We start from the raw sequence: 18,623 nt of genomic DNA on the forward strand, positions 1-18,623 counted from the left end.
ATACCAACCACACAAGGCCAAGGCCTATGGTTCTGCCCCGTGGGCTTCTGTGACCTGGAGGGTTGCTTAGCACTAGAGCTCTATTCACACCGTAGCCATGGCCCCACAGCTGGGCTCTGCATTTGCCACCCTGGGGAAATCCCATAGATACCCTCCCTGTCTGCTGAACTTGTTCTCTAGAGCAAGCATGATACGCTCCGTAAATATGATGGCCCCTTGTGGAGAAGCCATGATTAGTCCTGGCGGTGGGTTCCCACAATTGTTTTCTCGCATCTCTCCTGTATATTTGGAAGCTCGAGTTGTTGCCAGTTTAGGGGAAGGCACCACTCCTCTGTCCCCTTCTTCCCCTATTCCCATTCAAGGTTCTTGAACTTCAAGTGGACTTCAGTATGCTGCTCACTGACTTGGATTCTCGCAGCACAGAAACCTGTACCGCAGCCTCCACAGCACAAGGTACCTGTGATGCCAGAGTGGCAGCTACTCTAGAAGTGTCTCAGCTACTAAGGAAGCGAAGGGTCTTTTCTTTTCTCTTCACTTTTTTCCTCTCCTCCCCTCCAGAGATGGATGTTGTTAAGGTGACCTTGATTGTGTCAGGGTAGTTGGCTTCAGCTAGCTGCTCTCCCTAACAGTTGAGGGCATTGCTTCATTGTCTTTTGTCCATTGTCCCTTTCAGCCATAGTCCTGTGTGGCCACTTCAGGTTTTTTGAAGCTCTCTATTCAAACTCCCCAGAACTGCAGGGGTGTCCCCTTCTCCTTCTAATGAAATTCGAAAGCAGTGGGCATCGGAGAGAAGCCTTTCTCAAATTGAACAAGTTTCTCAATAAAAACCTGGAAAGAAATGCTGGAATTGTTTCAAGACTGTATTTCAGCATTTAGCAGTTTGTGATGTTATGTTTAAGGCACCTCCTTTGACCAATTTAATCCACCTCTCACTGAGTTCTGTTCCTTTTATGTGTGCATCCATGGTTTTGTTAGTGGCGATAATTTTTTTCGTTTTTTGTTTGTTTGTTTTGCACCAGAGGGCACTAAATTTAGGACGTAGTATCTCACCTCCTTTAGTTGAGAGTGTCAGGAGAGATTGTTAAAGACTTTGGGACAGGCACAACGATTACTCAGTATTCTTTCACTGGAATGCTGAGTTCTGCCTGGTAATTCCTTTGGGGTTATCTGATTCTGTCAGGTCTGCTCCTTTGTAGCTGGGCTGTTTTGTACCTCTGCGGAGAGAGAATGTAACTTGTGAAGGCCTGATGTAATGCAAATGATTTCATTCTTGTACAGATGTGGTCCTGTACATATGACACAATTGATTTCTACCCTGTAAGAGAAATGGTTTCAAATGTTACATTTTCACCCTGTGGTCTTTCACTCTACAGTTTTGAGTCTTTAGAAAATTAATCTCGACATCCTAGTTGCGTATGTTTATCCAGTCCTCAGATTCTCTTTTGAGTAAGTTGTAATGTCTTATTGGTTCCCTCATTAATTAGTGGGTAAAAATAAAATACTTGATGTTTTCATTGTATATTTGTATTAAAGTCATGATTTTCCCTTTTTGAAAATTATTCTTTCAAGAGGGGAAGCAGTTGTAGAAACGAGGGAAATAAAAAACAAACAATTTATAAATTGGGCATTAAGAGATCAATTATGTGCTTTGAAAAGTCTTTGTTTAATTACCTGCTGTATACCTAGAAATGTGAAGTGTCCTTTGGTTGTGAAAGTAATTTGTTTAAAAAATTTCTAAAGTGAATGTCTCTTTCATCTACAGAATGCCTGGTTCCATGCCTGTACCTTAGTTGGCCTACCATTTTGTTCACCAGTAGGCTTTTCTTATAGAAACTTCAGGCACCATAGCCAATTGAGGTGTAGAGATTGGACATTGAAGACAGGGCACAGTTTGACATTTGCTGAGTGTGTCCCAGCTGTGCAATTCAACACCTCTGAAGAAATGTTTGATCAAGTGACTTGCCCAGAGGTGGAACACTGTCAAAGACAGTCATTCTTTATTTGTTGCTTCTGAGAGTAAAGTTTCTTCTTTCCAAAACAATCACACTTGATATGTCACTGCACTGAATTCTGTTTTCAGGAAGTTTTCTGCCACAGATTTTTCTAGTTCCCGTCTGATTCCTTATTTAACTTATGACTTAACACATAGGAATGCATGCAACTGAGCCTCTTAGAAACAGAGTCCTAGCCTTCAATCAAGTGTCCTGAGCTATAATAATGACTTTTTACTTTCTTCCTTTGTTCAACAGAAGGAGAAAGGGAATTGAGGAAGTTCAGGAGCACTTTTTTCCAAACAAAATGACTTCTCTTTCCAAAGGGAGTGGCCTGGAGCCTAGATTTGGCTCTCACTGGTTCATGCTCTCGAGTTTTCCCATTCTCTGGGTGCATGTGGATCTTGTTCTTTGATTCTATTTCATGGATCCAAAGTGGTTAAATGAGCCCATTACAGGCTCGGCTAAATGAATGTTCGCGTATTTTGAAGGCAGTTGATAGAATTTTTGCTTCCCAGGTTCAGGTGTATGGTTGGGTTGTCTCCTCTGTCCCCATGGCTGCTGAGTGATGTGATAGATCCTGAAATGTTTCTGCCCAGCCCTGGCTTCACTCTCCACTTCACCATCATAACACTACTTAGCCCTAGATTGAACTCATTTTGCCCTGTGGCTGTTGCTTATATAAACATCTCAAAGTAAGTCATTTTTACTAACATAGACATTGTGCTTACTCGTATTTTAAGGCTTTATTTAGCACGCTTCTAACATATTCCCTAGAGAATATGTTGTACAGAATTTTGGACACTCTTTGCAGTGTTGACGTCCGGATAAATATCCTTGAATCAGGGCTCAGGGTCGGCTTGAAATTACCTAGTAATTTTGTGCCTCAGTTCTTTAGGAAATGGTGTTTTCAGGAAGAAATGATAAAAATTCCTAATACGGTATCAGCTCCGGGAGGTGTCTGAGAATATAAGCTATTACCAAGGTTCTGAATTTGTCGTTCTGTTGATAATACATTACTGCAGCATGTCCAGATACTTTACCCACTGTAGAGACCGTTTATTTTCTTTTACGTCATATGCAGTCTATCCCTGTTTCAGTTTCTCCATTCCGACTGACTTTGTTGTTAATTGGCGTTTCTTGAACAGCATTTCTTCTTCTGGGAGTGCTGTCTCTTCTCTTCTCCTGACCATGCCTTTCTCCTCTTCCACGGTATCTCTTTTCTCCCAGGCAGTTTCCTCTTTTTATCCTCACTGCCTTCTGATCATGCCTTTCTTTAGCATTTCCATAATCACTCATTACCATGATATTGTGTTTGTTGGTGTATCGATTGTTAACTATTCTCAACCTGACGCGTGCAGTGGTTTTCCTCACTCGTTTCTAAACTCCTAAGAAGGGAGATCTTTTTTGCATCTCTTCACAGAGCCTAGTTTAGATTTGATTTGCCAAGCAGTGACCTAAGGCAGTATGATACTGTTTTGGGAAAAATATGTGACCCTGGCTACTGGGTATAAGGTTAACTGTGGTGGTTAGTACCTAGACAGGCTAGTAGCAAGAGTACAGATTTATTGGAATACAGTGACGCTATGGAGTCACGAGCAGTAGCATGGGTCCAATATCTGGTCGCCCAAGCTCAAATCCTGGCTCCGTTCTTATTACTTTGCCACCTCGAGGAAGTTATTTAACCCCTCCATGCTGTGGTTTTTCCACTGTAAAGTGAATAATGCCCTTACCTCAGTAGGTCACCGTGTGATTGAATGTGTTAACCCGTGCAGAGTACTTACAGCAGTTGACGCAATGAGAGCTCAGCAGAGGGCAGTGGTTCACATGGTGGTGGTGATTATTATTAAATTGTTGAGCATGCTGTTGAGCCTATAGCAAGTCCTCTATAGAAGATAACTACCGTCATCATCATCAGTTGTATTCTAAACCCTTATCCAGTTCAAGTCCCAGATCGTAGCCCTCCCTCTTCTGAGTTCTTTTACCGCCTCTTTATCTTTTGAGACATTTAACATATGCCATCTGGCCTGTTTTTTAAGTGCATTTGTCATGTTGAGTCAGTGAATGAGTGATCAAACAATAAGTATTATATTGAGTGCTTCTTATGTGTCAGACACAATGCTGGGTGTTGAGGACATAACATTGAACAAGACAGTTACAGTCCTTATAAGATGTACATGATTCTTTCTATAATTACAGTTGTGCTAGTAGTGAGTATGTGTGCTCAGGGCCATAGCTTATTCAGTGTGGTCAGAAAAAATCTTTTAAGTGATTTAAAAATGAGACCTTTTAAGTGATTTAAAAATGGGGTGTCTGGGTGGCTCAGTCAGTTGAGCATCTGACTCTTGGTTTAGCTCAGGTCATGATCTCATGGGATCGAGCCCCACATTGGACTCTGCACCCCGAGCGTGAAGCCTGCTTGGGATTCTCTCTCCATCTCTCTCTCTCTCTGCCCCTCCCCCCCTCTCAAAATTAATAAATAAACTCTAAAAATGAATGAGGCCTAAAGAAGGAGTTTTTCAAAGATCTTGTTCAGAGCTAAAGAATGAAGAAACTATGTACGGGAAGGTCCTGAGCTAGGAAGTTGCTTGGGTTCAAAAGGCACGGCCATTATTGCTGAAATGTGAGGATTAAGGTGATAGATGATTGAAACATTTACAGTTTATGATCCTTGAGAAAAATTTTTGAAATTTCTCTGAAGAATCACGAGAAATCATTGACAATGGAGTGGAGTAATTAGGTCAGCATTTTATAATTATATATCTTCCCCTCCCCCACCCCACTGCCCTCACCTTAGCTGCTCTGTGGAGATAGACTTGAACCAAGAGTGGTGTTAGGATGCTGGTTACCAGGGGTAAACAACTGGGTGTCACAAGACAGTGGTTGAGGAGAGATAAAATTTGAGATCCAGTTTGGCGGTAGAACTGGTAGAACTTGACCATTGCTTGCATCAGGGCAGTGAAACTGGGTGTCATGTGTGAGCACCCTAAATGCTCTGAGTACAAATAACTGGTGATCGGTGGTGCTGCTTTCCCATGTGGTAAACACTGATGGTGCAGATTTGGGGGAAAAATTAAGAATTTCTGGACATGTTAAAGTTGCGGTACCCATGAGCCATTCACATGGTCCAGATCCCCGAAAATTGGCCTGCGCTTCATGCATGAACTTAAAACTGTTGGGGATACACACACACACACACACACACACACAATTCCCAGAGAATATTAAGAGAAGAGTCCCTAGGCCAAGCCCCTTGTTTCCAAAATTTAAAGATCATACTTGGTGAGGGGAGGCGGGGGGGCATTACCTGCCAGAGAAACTTGAAAAGGTGGTTCCTGAGCTGTCAGAGGAAACTCCTAGAAACTGAGAGGAGAGAGCCTTACAACACAAGACTTGATTGTGCTGCTTCAAGGTTGAGAACTGTCCAGTGGATTTAATAACACCAGTTACTGGTGATTTTAGAGCAGTTTCCGTGAAATGAATGGGCATAGGGAATAAGAGCTGATGTCCTCTTAACTGGACTATCCCCAGGAACAAGGTCTTACAGCTCTATGCTTTCACTTTTAGGAGTTTCCTAGGAATAGTAAATAGATAAATGTGTATAATGATGGTGTCTGTGTAGCTTTCAATCAGTGAGAAACGCAAAGCATTCATAATTACATATGCTCTCATAGAGAAAGACAGGACAGTGATGTGAGGTCCTCCAAATTTCTTCGGGTATCTTGATCAAAACTCTTTGAATTCTCTGCCATCACCCATGCGTTCTGGGGTACATCGTTTCCATTGGTAGGTTAGATCCTCAGAGTCTTACTTCTAGAATCCCGATACAACATCCACATGTGATTACGTCATACCAGGATTGCATAGTCACTAGGTTAGGCAGGGTTAAATCTGTAATTTTCTTTGGGAAGTATTAGAATTCTTAAGTACACTCAAAACACTACATTTCTTTTTTTTTTTTTTCCTTAATATTTATTTATTTGTAAGAGAGACAGAGCATGAGTGGGGGAGAGGCAGAGAGAGAGGAAGACACAGAATCCGCAGTAGGCTCCAGAATCCGAGCTTTCAGCACACCGCCTGATGCAGGGCTTGAACTCACAAACCGCAAGATCATGGCCTGAGCCGAAGTTGGATGCTTAACCGATTAAGCAACCCAGGTGCCCCAAAACACTATGTTTCTAACTACCCTTTTCTAAAAGAGTAGTTTCATTATGACTTAAGCCTTTTATCACTTGAGAAAAATGTTGAATTTGGCTCAAAAACTGGAGAGACAGTTATCTGATCTGATTCAGCTCTGCCCAGATAAACTCACAATCAGCACTGAATGTTAATTTATTTTCTTTTGAAAACAAAAACTTACACATTTTTATACCACAAATTATGTGTCAAAATTTTTGGCTTTAAATGCAGCAAATATATTGGGGTGCCTGGGTGGCTCAGTCGGTTAAGTGTCTGACTTCGGCTCAGGTCATGATCTCGCAGTTTGTGAGTTCGAACCCTGCGTCGGGCTCTGTGCTGACCGCTCAGAGCCTGGAACCTGCTTCAGATTCTGTGTCTCCCTGTCTCTCTGCCGCTCCCCTGCTCACGCTCTGTCTCTCTCTGTCTCTCAATAATAAATAAACGTTAAAAAAAAAAATTAAATGCAGCAAATATAAATAAGCCAAAAGAAGAAAATGACCTGTACCACTACTCTAAAAATTGAAAAAATTTCAATAAAAATACATCTGTTTACCAAAATGTGGGTTTATGTTAAAATTTCTTTGTTTTATTCGTAGTTTTTTTTTTTTTTTAATTTTTTAAAATGTGTATTTACTTTTGAGAGAGAATGTGTGTGCAAGCAGGGGAAGGTCAGAGAGAGAGGGGGAGACACAGAATCCGAAGCAGACCCCAGGCTCTCAGTTGACTGCACAGAGTCCTAAGCAGGGCTTGAACTCACCAACCATGAGATCATGACCTGAGCTGAAGTTCTATGCTTAACCAACTGAGCCACCCAGGGGCCCCTAAAATTTTTTTTTCTGCCCACTTTGCCCCTTTTTTAAATGATGTAAGCTATTTTTAGGAGAGAAACTTTAGTGCCTTGAACAGTGCCTGGCACATAGTAGGTGCTTAATTACTTTTTCCAGTAAATTATATTTTTCCAAATGAATGTCTTTTTGAACATATTTTTAATTAATTAATTTATTTATTTTGGGGAGAGTGCTAGCAGGGGAGGGTCAGAGAGAGGAGGGTGGAGGATCTGAAGCAGGCTCTACACTGACAGAAGTGAGCCCAGAGTGGGACTCGAGCTCGTGAACTGCAGATCATGACCTGAGCCAAAGTAGGACATTTGACTGACTGAGCCACCCAGGTGCCCCTTGAACCATGTTTATAATGTCTACCTGGTGTTATGTCTTCTTGATACACTATAATTTATTTAATCAGCTTAAGATTCTTGGGTATTTAGTTTATTTGGATTGTTTTTTCCTTTCATAAACATTTGATTCCTTTAGCTAATTTATAGTCTGTAATTATTTTCTTAGAACAATCCCATCAATTAGAAACTTAAGCAAAAGGAGAGCGTATAGTTTTTTTTAAACATCAGCATCTGTAAATCTTTTTTGAGAAAATAATAGGTTTTTGGTTTGATACATTCTTCTTCAAAACACTGATCACCTGTCTTAATTATTAATAAATGTTTACTAGGGCACCTGAATGCACAGTTGAGTGTCTAACTCTTGATTTCGGCTCAGGTGATGATGTCACAGTTTTTGAGATCAAGGCCCACTTCAGGCTCTGCACAGAGCACTGAGCCTCCTTGGGATTCTCTCTCTCCCTTTCTCTGCCTCTCTCACTCAGAATAAACAAACATTTCAAAAAATAATAAACTTTTACAAACAACTAATAAACAAATTAGTTGCCATTTCTCTCTGTGTCTCAAAAACTAGAACTTTCTCTTCCACATTTAAAAATTATCTATTTTTGTTAACTCTTTTAAAATGTGGGTTTCAAGAAAACAAATTAGACCTAATAAAAAAACTTTAAGATTCACTGGATCTAAATTGGTATGTCTCCAGGCAGAAATGTTCAATTTTAGTCCTCTAATTTTTTATAATATTTCTTTTGATTTTAAATTTTATGTCACAGGTTGCTGATTTTTTTCTTTCCCCTATTTTTTTCTGAAGTTCTTATCTCAGGTGGGGTAGAGTTTAGCATGCCATTAATTTCCTTACCCCTGAGTTCTTGATTTGCCCATGAAATGAAACCTGTGCTTCATTAGACTGTCTTTTATTTATTTTTTTTTTTAATTTTTTTTTTCAACGTTTTTATTTTTGGGACAGAGAGAGACAGAGCATGAACGGGGGAGGGGCAGAGAGAGAGGGAGACACAGAATCGGAAACAGGCTCCAGGCTCCGAGCCATCAGCCCAGAGCCTGATGCGGGGCTCGAACTCACGGACCGCGAGATCGTGACCTGGCTGAAGTCGGACGCTTAACCGACTGCGCCACCCAGGCGCCCCTAGACTGTCTTTTAAATTCTTTACTCTGCACATAGTATTTTAATTATCTCTCAAGCCATTTTCTGCTTCTGTAATAAATTCTTACCTCTTGCCTATAGAGACTTTGGAAGTGACAAAAATTGATCTGAAACTTTTAAAGAAAAATACATTTCAAACCTGTTAGTCATTTTCTTTCAATGTTTATTCTTTGTGACAGAGAGAGACCACGTGTGAGCGAGGGAGGGGCGGAGGGAGAGGGAGACACAGAATCTGAAGCAGCCTCCAGGCTGTCAGCAAAGAGCCCGATGCAGGGCTCCAACTCACAGACTATAAGATCATGAGCTGAGCCAAAGTCGGACACTTAACCGATTGAGCCACCCAGATGCCCCTGTTAGTTTTGTTTTTAGTCGTGGTCTTATAATTGACATCCAGAACAGTAGACTGGTTGGTGTGCTTTGTTCTAGATTCTCATTGTCACTAACCATGTGTAAGCTGTGCTTTTAGATCAGTTGCATGTCCTTTTTCCAAAAATGTTCAGGATGTCTACTGTGGTTTTCCTATAAAAAGAGTCATCACTTCATTCTTAGAAAAGTAACAGCACAGTGTTTTTTTAACGTAAATGGTCTTTTTCTGTTATCATTGGTTGTGCTTATTTTTACCAGTTTAAAATAGAAATGGCACCTGTATATTTTTAAATCAATTTAATACTTTATTTATTACAAATTAGATGTGTACAATTCGGATAAATAACATGTTTTTTTGAGAAATATTTAACCTGAAAATAATTGGAAGATAAGTCTTCCAGTGTGTTAAGCTCCTCTAGATACCTTATTACTATGCTGATGGATAATGAAAGGAATTTATCTGTTGACTGAGTACTTATGAAGAGAATAGTGTTTCAAAAGCAATACTGTATTTACTTACCTGACCTCAGAGAGTGAAGACGTTTTTATGAAATACAATTTTTATTATTATTATTATTTTAATAGAAAGGAAGTAAACCAAGAAAGAGGAAGTTGTGGATCTAGAAAATACAACCCAGGATAGGATGTGAAGGGAATTTCCAGGGTCTTGGTGAAGAGAAGACCCAGGACATCCATTGTGCCGCAGGCCCCACAGGCCACCTTGCAGAAGTCAGCAGGAGGAAGGAGGGGAGCATTCTGGGGGGGGGGGGGGGGAGGGGGGCTGTAATGTAACAAAGTCTTAATGAACACTGAATATCGATTTAAGAAAAATCGTAATAATTTGTTGGGAAGTTAGAATATGGAGAAGTGGGAAAAGGGGTTGTTCGGGATGGGGGAAAGAAGGTGGGGTTTATTTTAGAAACTTTTTTGGACCTCACAAATTCCAAATCATAAGTTTGAGATAGTTCTGTGGACCGGCAGACTTGAGGAAGGACGTTCCTTGGCACGCCGCCTCCATGGGCTCCACACCTCATCCAAGTTAGAGAAAGTGGATTGAAGGTCAGATAAAAGCAACCTTGGGTTGTTGATAGTTTATTCTAATTAGGTAAATAGTTACTTCTCCCACCATCTGCTCTTTCTATGCTAAACTTACAGTCCATAAAAGAAAAAAGTCCTGTAGAATAAGCCAAGGGCGTTGTATTTTCTATTGATGATAAAAATGCAGATTTTTCCACTAAAAGGCAATGACTTCATTTCTAAAGGTTAAATTGAATGGTTATCACAGTATAATTTTAGCTGGTTAAATTTGGGAAATTGAAAGTCATTCAATAAAAGAATAATCTCTGAGCCAGTATAGAATTCTCATTTGATAGAGAATTGGATATTATTTTATTCACAGTAAGCCATATCACATGATTTTATTTCAAGGTAGGAAAAAAATGTCAATGGAGATATGTACTTAGTAGTACTTTATTTGAACAAAACATTTCCTCTGTATAGCCAATTGAGGATGACCTCAGGCTTTCCTTTAGCCATTACCCAAGAATTAATACTTTCTTATGCTGCTTTTGGGAGACCGATAAGACTTTTTTTTCCTTCCTGTAACCCCATGATTTATCTCATCTAAACTGTTTTCTGCTTGAATTTTTAAAAATACTTTAATTCATTGAATAGTTAAAGTAGTTTATCTGAAGCATAACAAGTGTTTCATTTTGAACTGGTTACCCTGAGCTACTTACAAATTCGTTGACTAGGGAAAAAAGTTTTCTTAAGTTAAAAATTAAAATATTTCATAGTCTAGGCCAATTTTTTCATTTTTAAAATTTGGGTATAATTTATATACCTAAAATGTATCATTTGTAGTATCTAATTCTATGAGTTTTGATAAACATGTACATTTTGAGAACCAATGAATACATGTAATCATCACCATAGTCAAGACAATGGAACTATTGCATCATCCCAGAAAAATCTTCTGGCCCCTGGGAGTCAACCTGTAGCCCTTCCCCTAGTCCCTGGTGGCCACTGATCTACTTTCTGTCCTTACAGCTTAACTTCGTGACGTGTCACATAAAGGGAATCATGCGTTTGAGATCCGTCCATGTTGTTGCCTACATCCTTGTTACTGCAGAGTAGCATTCCGTTGTGTGAGTGGGCTGCAGCTGGTTTCTCCATCCCCTGTTGAGGGAGCTTAAAAGCTATTTCCAGTTTGAGGTGATTACGGATGAAGTCCAGACAATATTCTGGGGCTCCCTAATCTATTTCTGTAACGCGACTCGACTTTTTTCTTAGTTAGGCTGCCATGATTGTCCATCAGAATGCTGCTTTGCCCATTTTTCTTCTAAGCACAGGCACTGTCTTCTCATCACCAAGCACATCACCAAGAGCTGCTTTCTTTTATCAGTATTGGACCTTTTGGGAAAAAAAATAGGTGGTAGACAAGACCAAGCAATTAGAAATATTTATGGACACCTGTCCTTTGCAGGGTTCCTGAGGGCGACAGGCACATCCTTAAAGTTTCAAGTCTGATTGCAGAGAAATATCTTTTCCTCCATATTTGGGACATGAAGCCACACTTGCGCTGACATGCTCTGTGGCTTTTGTACAGTTTGAGAAGTTCCTTCTGCCCTTTGATCTGTCCTTGGTTTGCAAGTTTGGAAGCTTTGCTTAGCCGGGTCGTCCTAACGTGATAATTGGTAGAGGGGTAAAGTCAGAGAGGAAAACGGAAGGTTGTGTTCTCTGTTGAGGGTGCCACCCATTGGAGCGCCAGCCTCCTGAGCTCAAAGCTGTCTTCCAGCTCAGTGCTCCTGCAGTTGTCCTCTTGCTTCATGCTCCCAGGAGTGGAGCCCAGAGCACAAGACATTGTTTCTCTTGCGCTCTGCCATGTTGGAGGCCTGAGTGAGGTTTAGTGCCAAGGAGGTAAATAGTGTGAGAAACTATAAACTACAGACAGCACTTAATGAAAGATTATTGATGGCCTGGCTCTAGCGCCTTTTTTTTTCTTGTTTCCTTATAATTTTGTGTTGTAGTCAAAGTGTTTTTCTCTAGGTTCTCTGCTATGTTCACTTCATTCCTGTTAAACTTGCACCTCACTGATGTTTCTGCCCCCGGTTCCCTCATACACACCTCACCAAGAAACATCAGTAACCAACCAGGGAAGGTTGGTTGCAAATTTTTAAGTGCTTTGTTGTAATGTTGGAGCTGGATGGCACTCCCAAGCATCTCCCCCGGGGCCCCATTTTTATCTAGAGATTATCGCTCTGTACGCACAGCTGCTTCCTCATGGAGAACCATAGCCTCATTCTGTGAATTGAAACGTCAACTGGGGCCATAGAGCCCAGGTTGTGAGAAAGAGGAAGAGTGTGGAGTGATGGGTGACTTTCTTGCCCTTCTAGTAGGGGATGTACTACTTTTTTGTCTTCCACACAGCTGCAGGAAAAATCCTCCTGGTGTGAGGAGCCCTGAAAAGTTATGTAACTGTGGCGATGAGTTGTCACAATATTCCTTAAAACGTGAGTGTGTTTGGGTCCTGTCCTTAGCCATTCTGATCTCCCCGTTCTTTTTTCCCCTCGTATCTGTTACCTGTTCTTTTGTATACACAGATTCTGCCACTTCAGTATTATGATTGGTTGCACCCAAACAGCATTGTGCTCTGGGGCCCGTTAGCCTCGGGTCAGGGCCTGCAGGGTCCTCCTTTGCTGGAGGGGGCGAAAGCCAGGCAGCTTCGGTCAGGTTGGTGGGCTTCTTTCAAATTGAGTTGCTCAACCGCTAGTGGAGCACCCCCTCGGTACCCTAATAAGCTCTACACATGTTTGTTTTTAGTTCTTTTTGCTGTGATGTTAATCTAAGAGCGACTGCGATGATGAAAACCAATTAGCAGTTCCCTTTTGAGACCTGCTCACGATAATCCTGATTAATGGTTAACTAATAGGTTTACTCTGATTCCCATTTCCCTGCACTGTTTTGTGTGTTGGGATGTTCGCTTCTTGCCAGTAACTGTTACTGTTAATGCCTACTCTGTGGATATTTTCAGTGGAAAAATCCTAGAATTCACTTTGCTAAACTTCTAGTACAATCTGACAGCCTCAAGCCTGTTCCAGAATTCACAGAACTTTGATCTATGTAAATTGTGCTCTTCTAGGATGCAGAGGCCACGGGTGTCTGAGTAGTGTACCGTGGAGCTGTCCTATGCCTGCCATGCCTCTGCCTTGCCCCTGCCTTGCCCTTGCCCTCTTCTGCCCCCAGCCTGCCCGTTCTCCCAAACTTGATAATTCATTGTACTAAATGATCTTAAATGTGTTTGCTTACACAGCGCAGGTACTTTGTAGAGACCAGTTGCAGTCTAACTGCTGAAGGGAGTTTCTTACAGGCATTGACATATGTGCCTGCATTTGGAAGAGGTTTAGCCTAACGGGCCGGAAGTGAGGACAGCCTAGGAGTATATAATGATGGTGTCTTTATAACCTTTCCCTCTCCCTCAGGGTCATCCTGCCTTTCTTTGGGGTCATTCCAAACCCCATTCCTATAAGTTGGAGGTATAGATATCAACATCCTTTGAAATGAAGTCACCCCAGGCACATTTGTTGCATCATTACTTTCTCAATTTCAAGGTTTATTGAGGAGGCAGAAACATTCCTTAAAGAGATGCCATCCACGATAGCAAGTTAAATGTAGCTAATGCAACCTAAAATTAGCTTTTCTAGGATTACAGGAAAATGCTTATGTATGTTTTGTTTTGGAGCACAGGTAATGTGGAAACTAGCAGTGCAACAAAAAAAAGACTCACCTGCTCAGAAGTACAGTTGCTTCTTGATTATTTACACCAGTGGAGGGGAATATTGGTACAGAAAACTATAGCTAATTTATCTGCTTGGATTCTCAAAGCCTTGAGCCAGTGTCAGGCCAGGTAACTATGGCAAGTAGATTCCCAGGCCTCGTGTACATGAGTCACAACATGGAAAACCTGAGGATGGGAGTCTCTGCAACCAGACTTCAAAACAGAAGTATTTAATACCGAATATTCTTACCTCGAAACGAGCCTTCTGTGCCAGAAGTCTGAACGTTGTTATCTCTTTAAATCTGAGGCCTATAATTTTTAAATTTAAAAATACATTTTGGAGTACAATGTTATAAAGAAACCTTTGGTTTCACTAAATCTCACTAGGTCCTCCTTCAGGATTATTGGAGACTATCAAATGTCATGTTAATGGTGTCATTTGAACTTTCTCACTTTACTGTCCTTAAGGTCCACCTGGCATCTTCAACTCCTCAGTGGGACCTAAACTGCTCTTTATTTTACTGTTCCTCATAATCTAGTTTCTCTTACTTACCTAGTGTTGAAACCTTAGAAAGGATTGTGAAAGACTGAAAAGCACATGGCTGTACGTACTTGCACGGGCTCTTTGGAAAGCCAGAGTTTAGCCACGTTCAGTCAGTTTTATGGTGATAACAGTCAGAACTTCTAAAATAAATAAATCCCATAGCTAAATTAGCAGGGAATGGTTTATGGCTACATCACCTGAGGGAACTTGTCAATCTGACTTACCAGTCTTTTCATTTGAGCCACTGAAACAAATTTTCAGATTTTTAAGAATTTTTGTATTGAAAAGGAACATGCCAAGCAAAGGAAGCAGTCGACATGACAAGGAAAGACAGACACCATTGTCTGCCTGGGATGGGGATTTGAAAGAGCTGACATCCTCCGGTGCTTACATTCAGTTTAATTGACTTTATAAGAATTTTTTATTGTTAAGAATCTATGAACTTGAATAAAATTTCCATCTTTTCCCTTAACGGGTGGTTCATAGGCATATCATCTTCAAGCCTTTGGAACACTTGCCTCAAGAGGATAAGGGAGCTCCGTGTCTTGTCTTACAGTTTGGCCTCTGGAAGTAAATACGGACAGTTGTGGTAGGCTTTTAAAATTTGTTTTCATGCCTTCAGTTGTCGTCTTTGGCTTTCACTTCTAATCTTTGTCATAATCAGTGGCATGTCACATTCTCTTTGCCATCTTCCCATATGTTGTCTCTGGATTAGGACTTAAATTGTAGATTGAAACTTAGGAGGAGTCAGGAACATGTATTTTGTTTTATTACATGGCTGATAGTCAGGTACCTTTTGTTTCTCCTTGGTTCCCAGTCTGAGAAATTATCTCTCTTGATAAAGTAGGTAATCCTCTAGCAAAATAGGGTGAGAGTCTGCTCCAACTTTCTTTTTGTATTAATATCTGTGTGTGTGTGTGTGTGTGTGTGTGTGTGTGTGTTGCTGTTATTCCTATAAGCACCTTTCTTTCCCTCCAGATAAATACATCCATAAGACAATGAGCAAAAGTCTGTTTCTGAAAAATATAGATGACTGCAGTTATGAGGGGAAAGGCCCTCTCTTCAGAGACATTAAGTTGCCTCGTGATTTGCGATAATCAATTTGATAATTGTTGTTGACTTACTGGCTCAGCTCATGAATAATGTCCCAGATTTAGACTAGTGTGGCAAAAGGATTTTAATCAGGTAGTGCTTTCTTTCTCATGGAGCATTTGTCTTGCTTGACTGTTCTGGACTTCCGCCAACTGCCAGAAAGGCATTGTCCCGCTGTATACGTATAGTAGAATATGTGTTGCTTAAGTGTTCACTGGGGGAGTTCCCAGCCCACTAAAGCTCATTGTTACCTTACCTTTTACCAGTGTGCCATTAGAGACACCGAGAATGATGACTGTCTCTCCTTTTCTCTGAGAATCTGTTTGAAGGGAAGGATGAATCTCATTACTATAAATATTGTTTTCATCGCAGCCTACCTCACTGCTTCTGAATGAGAGGAGCCCCCTTTGGCTGCTGTGAAAGCTCTCAAATACTTGATGGCTTGTTAAATTTTCATTATCTAATGTGCATTAATTTAGATACAATAGCTCTGTTGCTAGGAGCAGAGTTAGAAAGGAAGAGCTTGGCGAGTGCAGACTGCTTGTGTCGCAGGAGTCAGGAAAGTGTGCAGAGCTTGCTGTCCTCAGAAGGAGTTGCCAGTTCTGCTGGCTGGGCTGAAAACCTTGGAAATTCTGACATCCGCGGACTATTCCCCCAGCACATGCAGTGTGATGTTTTGATTCTTGCTTACTCTATCATTTGTCTAATTAGCTTGAGAGAGAATGAAAACTGAGTTCTGTAGCTGATAGCTCTGAGGTTCAAAATGTCCGTGATTTGGTTACTCTTGACGGTAGAGTGCGTGCACTTTGTGTTTTGTGCGTGAAAAAAGTTTTAAAGTGCTATGCAGTTTTGTGTGTTTTTTCTTGTTTCTATAATTATTCATGCTGACTTGATGTGATATAGGTCCCCATGAACATGTCCTACTGTTAGACATTTCCCAGGCTGGGAACAGGAACAGTGTGCCCAGGTCCCAGCTCACCCCTGAAAAGCTTGTAGAATAAGGCTTGCTGTACAGGCACCCAAAGAAGGCTGCACTCTTCACGTTCAAAAACAGTGAGCTCTGAATCAACATAACCTACTGAAGATTAAAGGCGAACTACTTTGAGTTTCTTGGGAAGGGGCTTTTGGTAACACAGCCTGGGAGTCACTTTTTTTTTTTTTTTTTTTAATGATAATTAAAGGTTAAATTAACCTCCAAGGAACGTTAGTATTGGTCTTCTCCCCTCAATTTATGTTGAAGGGAGAAAAGCCCTTTTTTCCATCCTGTGAGGAGTGACATTTTCATTTAAAAGCACTTTCCTAACTTGTATATCCGTTGAGTGCATAGGAACAGAATCGAGGAAAGCACACGGAATGTTCTGGAAGCCTCTGATTATATTTCTTCTGTCGACATCACATGGGTATCTTGCCTATGTCATAGTTTCAGAATAGTCTGATCTTCTAGGGTTATTTGCCGACGAGCTTCCTGTGGTCTGCCAGACTTTTTGCCCTAGAACAGAGAGAAAGAATCATTTGCTCAGATTCTATTACTTTTTTCTAACGATTCTTTTCTTTTATCCACCAGGATACCCAAAAAGCAAAGCAGTTTCTGCCCTTCCTTCAGCGGGCAGGTCGTTCGGAAGCTGTGGTGGAATATGTCTTCAGTGGTTCTCGTCTCAAGCTGTATTTGCCAAAGGAAACTTGCCTTATCACATTCTTGCTTGCGGGTAAGTCTTGTGTGTTCTGTGTCCTGATAATTCTTCCTGGAGCTCAGAAGTCCTGCATGGAGGTCATGTGCCTTCCTTTCCCTTGTGTTGTGGATAGGACCTTGAACCCATCTAGGTGTTTTAGTCTCTAATTGAGACGTGAACACAAAATTTGTAGATTTGACCCCTCTGTTACGGCAGACCCAGCACTGCCCTCTCCCTGTTCCTCATTTCTACCAACCACAGGGTAGAAGAGTAGAGTAGCTTAAAAGTAGCTTAAAAATGTATCCTTGCACAGCCTGAGTGAAGGGAATTCCAGACAAAGGAAAATCTTGATGGAATTCTCACAGTGGTTATTTCCCATCTGGGGTAGACAACGCCTGTCATGTTAGTCGTGTGCAATCACCCAAAGGGCTGACATACCCTCCCCTCGTATCTCCCTAGGCAGTGCCCTTTGTCTCTCTTTTATTCTTTTCAGGTGTCATTAGGATCCAAATCTTTTGTGAAAACTCAGACATGACATTACCTTCACAGACTCCTGCATCTATAGTATTTCTCTGTTGCACTAAGTCTGACACGCAAGGGCAAGCCACCCTTTCTTTGCTGACTGAACGTGCATCTCTCTTACCCTATCTTTTCTTCTAGTAGCTTAATATGTCACAACCCAGTAAGACTCTGTATCAACTGTGCTCTTCGAGCAATTTACATTTATGCATTCAGGGAGCAGACTGCTTTATTTCTTCCCTGATGGCAGATAATAAAGTTATTTATTTCTAGTCAGTACTTCGCAGAGACTGTGCTCTTTGAGAGAAAGTGTCATTTTACTTCAACACCCCACACTCCTCTCCTGTACACACAAGCATTCACTCACTCACAAAGGACATATTCCGCCGTGTCCTCCTGGTGCACGTCGCCTTTTCTGTTGCCGCTCTGTTCCCTCAGCACTCCTTCTGTTGGATTCTTGAGTAGAATTTGCCACGGGGGAAGAGAAATGGGAGCCACACTTGCTGTCCCCTGCTAGATTGCCTCAGCCTCCTTTTCCTAGAAGGCACCGAGAGTTTCTTCTCTGGATAAGGGCCTCCCCCAGGCCCTCACTAAATGGGTTGTTATGTGAGATAAATCACTCACCAAACACATGGCCGTGACGCTCACTGCTGCTGCTGGGCCGCCACTTCTGGCTGAGGCTCTCTCTCATACTCTTTAGAAGGTAATGATCACTGCACAGCTCTGCAGGCTTTCTGAAGGAACTAATTGAAGTATGACATGAAGCTCAGAGGCAGCTGCAGAAAGGAAGGACCAAACCAAACCCATACCACACTGGAGGGCTGTGCTCTTGTGAGTGTGGCAGGGGTACACCGAGGGGTAGTGTGGCAGTGTGTGAGGGAGGCCATCTGTGCCCTTTGCTTAAGATTTCCGGAGCGGAGAAGTTTCTTATCAGTGAATTCTTGTTGTTACAGAGTTTGAAGTATATATTCGGCTTCTCCTTTGGTCTGTACCTGCAAAACAAAAGTGTCCTCTTTGGCAGCGTGGAGCTTTATCCCTGAGGTGAACAAGAGAAAAAGGATCATTCTTTCTGGGAAGCTTGGCCACAGGTTTATAGGGGAAAGAAAACATTGAAGTTCTGGCTTCTAAACTCACAACGACCTGAGTGGAGCC

The 18,623-nt window shown here is 41.5% G+C and overlaps 1 protein-coding gene across 1 annotated transcript in view; it reads left to right on the forward strand.

Moving 5' to 3' along the window:
- SND1 (staphylococcal nuclease and tudor domain containing 1) overlaps nt 1-18,623 on the forward strand; it is a 425,897-nt gene that overhangs the window by 256,306 nt on the left and 150,968 nt on the right. Inside the window, exon 15 of the mRNA XM_030308365.2 lies at nt 16,847-16,988. Coding sequence (XP_030164225.1) covers nt 16,847-16,988 — 142 coding nt within the window. The remainder of the gene's footprint in view (nt 1-16,846; nt 16,989-18,623) is intronic.

The sequence above is a fragment of the Lynx canadensis genome, chromosome A2, assembly GCF_007474595.2.
Source record: "Lynx canadensis isolate LIC74 chromosome A2, mLynCan4.pri.v2, whole genome shotgun sequence".
NCBI lineage: Eukaryota > Metazoa > Chordata > Mammalia > Carnivora > Felidae > Lynx > Lynx canadensis.